At 41.9% G+C, this 9,012-nt stretch overlaps 1 protein-coding gene across 1 annotated transcript in view; it reads right to left on the reverse strand.

The window, feature by feature from the left end:
• Positions 1-2,917: 2,917 nt before the first annotated feature.
• The window catches only part of LOC308299211 (one cut domain family member 2-like), a 59,414-nt gene continuing 53,319 nt past the window's right edge, over positions 2,918-9,012 (reverse strand). Inside the window, exon 2 of the mRNA XM_080742939.1 lies at positions 2,918-3,302. Within this exon, the coding sequence (XP_080599065.1) occupies positions 2,992-3,302 (311 nt within the window). The 3' untranslated portion in view covers positions 2,918-2,991. The remainder of the gene's footprint in view (positions 3,303-9,012) is intronic.

The following is a 9,012-nucleotide window of genomic DNA, read 5'->3' on the forward strand; positions in this document are numbered from 1 at the left end:
TGCTAGTTATCATCAATGATTTAGCTGGGGGGGACCCCCCTGGAACCCTCCCAGGGGTCCCCGGGAGCCCATGTTGAGAACCACCGGTATAAAGGGAAAACAAACCTCTCTGGGTGTCTGCTGAATGGAGGTCTCCAGTCAGAAACATTGCCATTCAGAAGATTGACTTACCCTAACCTCAGTGTGGGTATTTCTGAATGGGGATGTTTGTGAGTGGGGGTGTTTCTGAATGGGGGTCAGGGCTAGCGTGTAGAGATCCTGGAGGTATTTTAATGTTAAGGCCGGTGCTGGCACTGGAAATAAATAACTGGGGGTGTTTTGTGTCTTTTTGTGGCTGCCTCTTCTCCTCTGAGACAACGAGAGAGATGATTGATTATTGATCTCTCTGGAATGTGACACGTGTTTGTTCCAATTGACATGAACGGAACGCAGATCATCTTGATGCATCCAGGATGCTAGCTGGCTAGCCCTGAGCAAAGTGTCTGTGTGTAAAGCTAGGGAACGCTAAGAGACAAGCGTTGGTTTTTAGTCAGTCAGAGGGAAGTCTGAAACCTGTCTGGGAAATGACTCTTTGAGGTTTTTTGTGTGTGTGTGTGCGTGTGCGTGCGTGCGTGCGTGTGCGTGCATGTGTGTTGTGTTTGTTGCTTTCGCCTTTGCTTTGTACATAAAACTGAATGTACTCGTGAATGTGTGTGTGTGTGTGTGTGTGTGTGTGTGTGTGTATGTATGTGTGTGTGTGTGTGTGTGTGTGTGTGTGTGTGTGTGTGTGTGTGTGTGTGTGTGTGTGTGTATGCATGCACATGTGCAGTAAAAGTGTGCCAGTGAGCGAGTGTGTGCAGGTGTGTGTGCGCGCATGCGTGCATGCTGCTGCTACTACTACGGACAGAGACTGAACGAGTGTGTACTGTAAGTATACGAGTGTGTACTGTAAGTGTGTTCTTCAACCGCTGTTTAGAAAAAAATGGCATCCTGAGTTTTCTATGATGTGAAGAAGACCACTCGGCTTTCTGCTGGAAAGCCCCGGTTCTATTGCAAAGAAAATGTGCTTCAAGATTGTGCTCACATACATTTAAATATAGTATACGTATATTTATATATCTATAGATATATATATATATAACAATTCACCGCTAACGGATAAATACACAGAGAAAGCTTTTAGTTCTGCTAGGCGCCTCAAACTACCAATACAGATGTGTAAGTTGGTGTATATTTGGATCCATGTGCGTGTACGTGTGCGTGCGTGTACGTGCGTGCGTGTGTGTTTGTGCTTGCATATTCGCCGTCCCCGAAGTCTTAACAATGTCTGCCTCATGACCTCACTGTCCCCTTTGAAGCTCAGTCTTAATTATGTTCTGCCCCATTTCTCTAAAACAAGTCAATGTCGGAACCCTGGACATAATGCTGGCCTGGAGTGGATGGAGATTGTACGTGGAAATTACACAACCGTTGCTTCAAATATACGTACTAATTGTGATACTTGATCACTTTGTCTCAAGAATAACCCAGTATGTTTTCCTTCCACTGGTCTGTTTCTCCAATGAGGTTGCTATGTGTAGCTTTAATTGTGAAGTTTCATTTATCATGCCTGGACTGACAAAAAAAAAGAAGAATCCTACCTGATGAACAGCCGGCAGGCGTATAATTTGGCTTGACGTATGCCATACTATTTCTTAACAAATGGAATGCCAACATAGGATGATTTTCATAATTTGGTTGTACAATCTCCCAAGCCGGGTCAACACAGCTGACGCCACTATAACTGGAAAAGTTATTATTTTATGAATGAAACATCTTTGATTCTCATCTCCACGGGTTCTAGAACATTCTGCTGTCGTTAAAGCTTTCATTGGTTTGGGAAATTGTTTCGTTTCGTCAGTTTTTTTGTCATTCAGCTTATATATTGCATAATAGAAAATATACATATATTCTCATCGTCTTTGGTATTTGGGCTAGTAGTGTCAGCCTATACTGAGAGGAAATAAAGCATTGTGTCTAGCTTTTTTGGAATAGATTCGAATGACTGGAATTTACGAGAAGGAAACTGGACGTGAATTGTTTGTGATGAAGGAAGGCTGTGGTGGGGTTTGGTTTCACAGAGGTTTGCTTACAGTGTAAAACAGTTTTCACCCTCTACTTTTTGGAATGGAATGGATGGATGGGATGTTTTGAAAACAATGGTGATTTTTGCAATAGACATGTTTGCGCGCAGTGAGCAGCCCCTCTCCGTAGTTTATCATCAAAAAAAAAAGAAAAGAAAAAACAAAAACAGTATAAATTTAGTTTTTTTTCCTCGCTCCGACCGTGGTGGATCCATCCCATACCTGGGGTGTGCACCACCACTAGCCCAATGTCCACCAAAACCCTCCCCGTTTCACCCATCTCCGTCGACCCCCCTCCCCCAGCTCCCATTCCTTCCCTGATCTCCCACATTCGCCCCAACCCCATCTTCATTCCAATTTCCATCCCCTCCCCCTTTCCCTACCCACTAGGGATGGGACGATACGCGATATTATCGTTTATCGCGATAAAAAACACTCGCGATAATCGTTCATGGAGATTTAATTTATCGTGATATCGTCCTCTGACATGCACTGGGATCAATTCACCTTTTATTTGCCCGAGCTGCATATCCGGTACCACTTAAACCCTACTATAATTGGTAAAAGGTACTTGTAATATACGTACTTGATACAGTAGTTTTTTCACTCTATCAAATGTCTTTGTGACGCGTTGTGAGCTTGTAGATCTGCTATTTTTTGGCAAATATACCGCCCCAGGATAATGGATTTTCATTATCGCGATAATATCGTAAATTTTGATTTCTTTGATCGCAATAATCGAGATTATTACATTTTCATATCGTCCCATCCCTACTACCCACCCACCCACCCATCCGACCCCATCTCCCTGAAAAAGAAAACCAACAAAAATAAAAAAAATCCCCCCTACACAACAATCCCTTTTTGCTTTCGGCTTCAGATTCATCCATCATGCTTTGGTACAGGTGCTGGAGGCCGAGGACTGGCCCCCGGGACTGCAGCCCTCGTCCATCCACTTGTCCAGGCTGCGGCGCCGGGCGTTCATGAAGAAGTTGCTGACGGTGGTGAGCTCCAGGCCCAGCTGCTGCGAGATGGTCATCTGCATCTCCTTGGACGGCCGCTTGTTCTCCTTGAAGATGGCCAGCAGGGTGCGCCGCTGCAGGTCTGTGAAGACCAGCCGCGACTTCTTGGGGTTGTTGCCGCTGCCGCCGCCTCCACCGCGATCCTTGCCGCTCGGGTCCAGCTCCTTCCTCTTGCACGCTGCAGAGAGAGAGAGAGAGAGAGATGATTGGTTATTGCACTCTCTGGAATGTGACACATTCAACAAATCTGGGGGTTTTGTTCCAATTGACATGAACGGAACGCAGATCATCTTGATGCCAGGATGCTAGCTGGCTAGCCCTGATCGCGGACTGCCCATAAGTCAGAAATCTCATTAGTCCTACATCTCATTAGTCCGATTTTAGTTAGGGTTAAGTTTAGGCATAATTTTACTGAGGTTAGGGTTATGGTTTGGGTTAGGTTTAGGCATAGTTTTACTGAGGTTAGGGTTAGATTTAGGTTTAGGCATAGTATTTTTCACCAGGTTAACATCACCAGATTCTGACTAATGGGATGTAGGAACAATGAGATTTCGGACAAGTGCCCATGGCACATCCTGATCAGTGTCTATGAGTAAAGCTAGGCAACGCTAGAGACAACCTTTGGTTTTTAGTCAGAATGAAGTCTGAAACCTGTCTGGAAATGACTTTGTTTGTTGCTTGCGCCTTTGCTTTGTACATAAAAAATAGATTTGAAATGTAATGTGTGTGTTTGTATGCAGGGTCATCGGAGGGGAGGTAGTTAATGTACCATATGTTTTGTCATAATAATCAAAATCTACAAAGTAACTAGTAGTAACTAAAGTGTTCAAATCAAATGTAGTGGAGTAAAAGTACAATATTTGGATCCAAGAGTAGAAGTAAAAGTATTGGAAATACATTGTACTGTACACATACGTTGTAAATCGACTTAGTTACTTTCTATCGCTGCTCTTCATATTCTATTATTTTGACACATTTGCAACATAATGAAACACTCTAATGTGATGTGAAGGCTCTGACTGACGGCTGAAGATAAGACCAAACAGGATATGATATAAATGTATCTGCTCTGTCTCTCCAACAGCCCTCTGTCTCCCTCTCAGCTTTCCTACCGTCTGTCTCCCTCTCAGCTTTCCTACCGTCTGTCTCTCCAACACTGTCTCCCTCTCAGCTTTCCTAACGTCTGTCTCTCCTACACTGTCTCCCTCTCAGCTTTCCTACCGTCTGTCTCTCCTACACTGTCTCCCTCTCAGCTTTCCTACCGTCTGTCTCTCCAACACTGTCTCCCTCTCAGCTTTCCTAACGTCTGTCTCTCCTACAAAGTCTCTCTTTCGGCCTTCCTACTGTCTTGTCTGTCTCCTACGCTGTCACTGAGAGTGCCATTATTAATCAACTCAGCTACTGTACATTACATGAAGCAAAAACTGCCACCTCCAAACGTGCCATTATGTCACAGAGCACTGAAGCCCCAGTACGTGGTGACATGTTTTGTGTATGGTCCTCACTTGTCAGGGTCAGTGTGGTGTCGTGATAAAGCACACAGCTCGTGAACAGGGAAGACAGGCGAGACAAACTCGCCTGTCTTCAAAGCAGACCTTTGGTATCCTAGTATCCAGGGACGCGTAGAGAATCTGACCTCCAGGCTCACAAGCTCACAGCCGACCGAGATAAATTACATTAAACTCACTTTGCCACTCACTTTGCCACTCGATTTGCCATTCACTTTATGCATTTCTAAAGTGACAATTTAAGGACTTTTTAATACCTCTAAAATGACAAATTAAACATTGGCCAAATTGTGAAAATAGCCGATCTACATGCTCACAACGCCTCGCAACGTGAGGCGTTGTGAGCATGTAGATCTGCTATTTTTGTAGATCTGCTATTTTTATGTAATGCCTCAACTCTTAGTGCTTGTCAGGGTGGGGGGGGGTCCCCAGTTCAACTATTATTTTGGGGATCACAGCCTCAAAAGGTTGAGAACCAGTGCTTTACACCACTGTGTTTCTGTAACAAGAGGGGAGGCGGGGGGAGGGTAAATAAACAAGTGCTCTTTTGATGCGGCCTGCTGCTGCTGCTGTTATGTCTCAGTCAGTCAACGCGCCGGGGCAGCGAGTCTGCGCTGCGTTTGATTTGATTACCGCCCTGAATTAAGTATGCACAACTCAGACCCCGCCCGATCGATGGGAATCAGGTTAAGAACTCAATCGAGTACAAAACTATTATGTAAGAGGAAACTATCCCGGAGCCCCCGCCGTAAACAGGCGCGCACACACGCACACACATGGACACAAGCGCACGCAAACAGCTTTTAGTGGCATCGACATATCTCTTCTCCTCTCAGCTTCTTATCAAAGCGTTTAAGTGACACTAGAAGACAGATAGGACGGCGGACCAAAGATAATTTATTTTGCATTTCTCTGCACGTTCATATAGTCGTTACTACACGGTGTGGAACATGTTCAGCTAATTCTGTGCTGGTAACAGGCATAGGATTTGATTTATATGCGGGATAGGCTAATACTTTACCCCACACTATATCATATCAGCTCCGTTTTATATGTGATCAGCAGACCCATAAAAGCGAGGTGTCATTTTGAGTTTGAGTTTCAACTTCAACCAGACAATAATGACACATTATGTCAGCGACACAATTCATTGAGTGAACATACTCATATATGTTGTTAATGTCGACCCACTCTCAGTTAAAATGTAAGGTTATGGCTCTCTTATGGCCAATGCTGAAAACACACCTTTTGTCAAGCATCAACTTGATCAGTACAAGCCAATAGTATATTCTGCAAGTGCACCTTCATAGTAAAGCTTTGTAAGTATAAAAGTAGCCTATAGAATGTAGTCATAATGAGAGTGGTGGATGTTCAAGCTCTGAGCCTGTGCAGTGTATTGTCGCTCTCCATGGTGCTGATGGTAATGCTGTCTTTTTTATGTGTACATTTTAAGTAGGGGTGGGACGATTCGATTTATATTGCGATTCTTAATTACTGTATATTGCCATTCAACGATTGTTGTAATATTGCAATCTTTTTTAGTTACTTTGCTTTTTATATACTACAACATTTTAAAACAATATAAACCATGAAGTTGAATCATACACTTTGACTTGAACTACGAAAAATGATAATGATAATAATATTGTGTCATTAAACATCTTGACAAGAGTGAACCGATTCCCTCCCCCCTAATTTGAAGACACCGTAGCATCCCTGGCGAAAATGGCAGATCTACAAGCCCACAAGCTTACTACTGTAAGTCAGCTATGGCAAAGACATTTTGTGTAGTGGGAAAAATAGGTGCAGTCCTACATTCAAACTCATTATATTGTTGTGGTTATGAAGACAGCCTCCCCCCAACACACACACACACACACACACACACACACACACACACACACACACACACACACACACACACACACACACACACACACACACACAGCTGTCTTCCCAAGAGCCTTAGATAAGCAGGAGTTTTAGCTTATTCTTTGTTTGAGTCACAGATTCCTAATATACGCAACACATTCACTACATGCATATGTCACCTTCAGACGGCTGCTACTCGAGACTTGTAGCCCCCATGTTTCCACCCCTCCACCCTTTTTCTGCTTTTGTAATTTATGTTATCCTATGTAAAGTACTATGTTCTATCCGTCTGTCTTTCAATGTTATATGAGATACATAAAGTGGTTCCTGTGTAAATAAGCCGTAAAGCTTACTAGGATCTCATTTTAGTTGACCTGTGTTGTACCAGTGATTTTGCTGTCATGAATCTGTACTTTTTTTCAATTGCAAACTGTTAATACACTCTTCAATCAATCAATGACATGATATATTTACAAATTACTCTTTCCCTTCCATACCCACTGGCAGCCTAGCTGCAGTTCCATCTTGTTGCCAAATGGGGGCACAGTTGTCCTCTGAATGCATAACTGTCAGTGTCAAAACACCTCTTTGAATGAGAATTGGGTCCATTCGGGTACATGTGTACACTCTGAGTTACACATGGATAAATGAACAATGAGGATTGAATATGAGGTGTATATCTAATGGTGTATAATATAATACCTGAAATATCTGACAGTTTTCTTTTATAGACTAATATGCCTGGCCTGTGGACCCCCGTGTTTACCAGACTGTAAACTGCAGATCAGATGTGATTTCATCAAAAACGTGACAGCAAATCATTCACAGTAACTCAAAGATCTCGTTTCTTGCAACACGGTAACAGGAACCTGGGCAGGTGGAGATAATATTGGCGACAGATAATGATGACAAAAATAATACAACTGGTGGTGGTAATAACAATAATAACATACAGTACTACAACCTTACAGGTCCATTTGGTTACATTTGTACATTCTCAGGAACGTCTCCCACATATAGGAGACTATAGGGCTGGGCGATATGGACAAAATATAATATAACAATATTTCTGACAAAATACAATTATTTAAAATGTAAAATAAGACTTAGGCTACGTGAACCACAAGACAACAGTTATGCCAAATCACAATATTATAATATCCAAAATCTTGTGTCATATCACAATTTATAATAAGTATATATTGCCCAGCCTTGGTGTACCAGTTACAGTTGATTTTGACAGCACATTTTGATCATATATAGTCTTTTGAATACATTTTAATTTAGTCTGTCATATTTTAGTAATCAGAAAAGCTTTAGTCTAGTTTTAACTCAAAACTAAATATCAACTAAATATCAGATTTTATTAGACTAAATCTACAGCACAACCAAACATTAAAGACTTTATTTTAGTCCATGCATATGCTTTACTAAACGTATGTTTTTTTTTTACTATTAAGCGGTAAGGCATGGACGAAAATATAGGCCCTAGCTGTAAATCGCTTCTCCACCAGTCCCACCCTGACATTTTAGTCTAGTTTTTTATTTTACGAAATTGTCCACTTACAGTATCTCTTAGTTTTAGTCATCATAGCTTAGTTTTTTATTTAGTTCTTCTTACGTTTTTGTCAGTGAAAAAAAAAGGTAGTCCTCATAGTTTTAGTCGACAAAATCAATACTGGTACCAGTGGTTGAACGTTAATCTCCATAATAAGCTCTCAGACATAACGTAAAAGTAGGACATCCTTATAAAACACTTCACTATAGGCTTCAGTTTGACTGTTCATTGATGATAATAATCAATAAAGAAACGCCAATGGTTAACTGGACAGTGACACCTACATCTTAAACAATGGAAACCACTTAAAGGCTTTTTACCTTATCCTTTTAGCATAACCTTTGACTGTACTCACTGTGCTGTTGATAACGTGTTGATAAAGAAATCAATCAAACAATGTATTTGATGCTCTGCGTAGCTCGTTTAGTAACAGGTTTTATTGATGCCTCGTTGCTGTACTGCAAGTGTCTTCAACAGGGGGTCCGGGACCCCTAGGGGGTCCTCAAAGTTACTACAGAGGGTCCTCCAAATCTTTGTGTAATAGAAACTGTTTTTTTCCTCCTTAACGATTTGAACCCTAGCGTCCGTATTCTGAGAACTTTAGCCAAAAATAACACATCTACAATTGTGAACTTGTAGATCTGTTATTTTCAGCAAAGATGTTTGGTGTAAAGGGGAAAAAGAGCAGACTAAGTACAGAGTGAAAGGTCAAGTTTATTAAGTATTGACCCTTCAGGTGGTTAAATATCTGAGAACACAAATTGACATGAATCCAAAATACTCTTGACGATTGTGCTGTCAAACAATGAAACTATATGGAATCCATGAGAAGATTGTGGGGGTCCCTGCTTCATCTCTCTCCCAACTAAGACCCCTGCTCTACTGAGCGACTGAGGAGGTCCTTTGTTCCTGCTGTCGCTAGCGCTGTTTTGGGAGGCTCTCTTCTCTCT

Source organism: Nannobrachium achirus, assembly GCF_963921795.1.
Source record: "Nannobrachium achirus genome assembly, chromosome: 15".
Classification (NCBI taxonomy): domain Eukaryota; kingdom Metazoa; phylum Chordata; class Actinopteri; order Myctophiformes; family Myctophidae; genus Nannobrachium; species Nannobrachium achirus.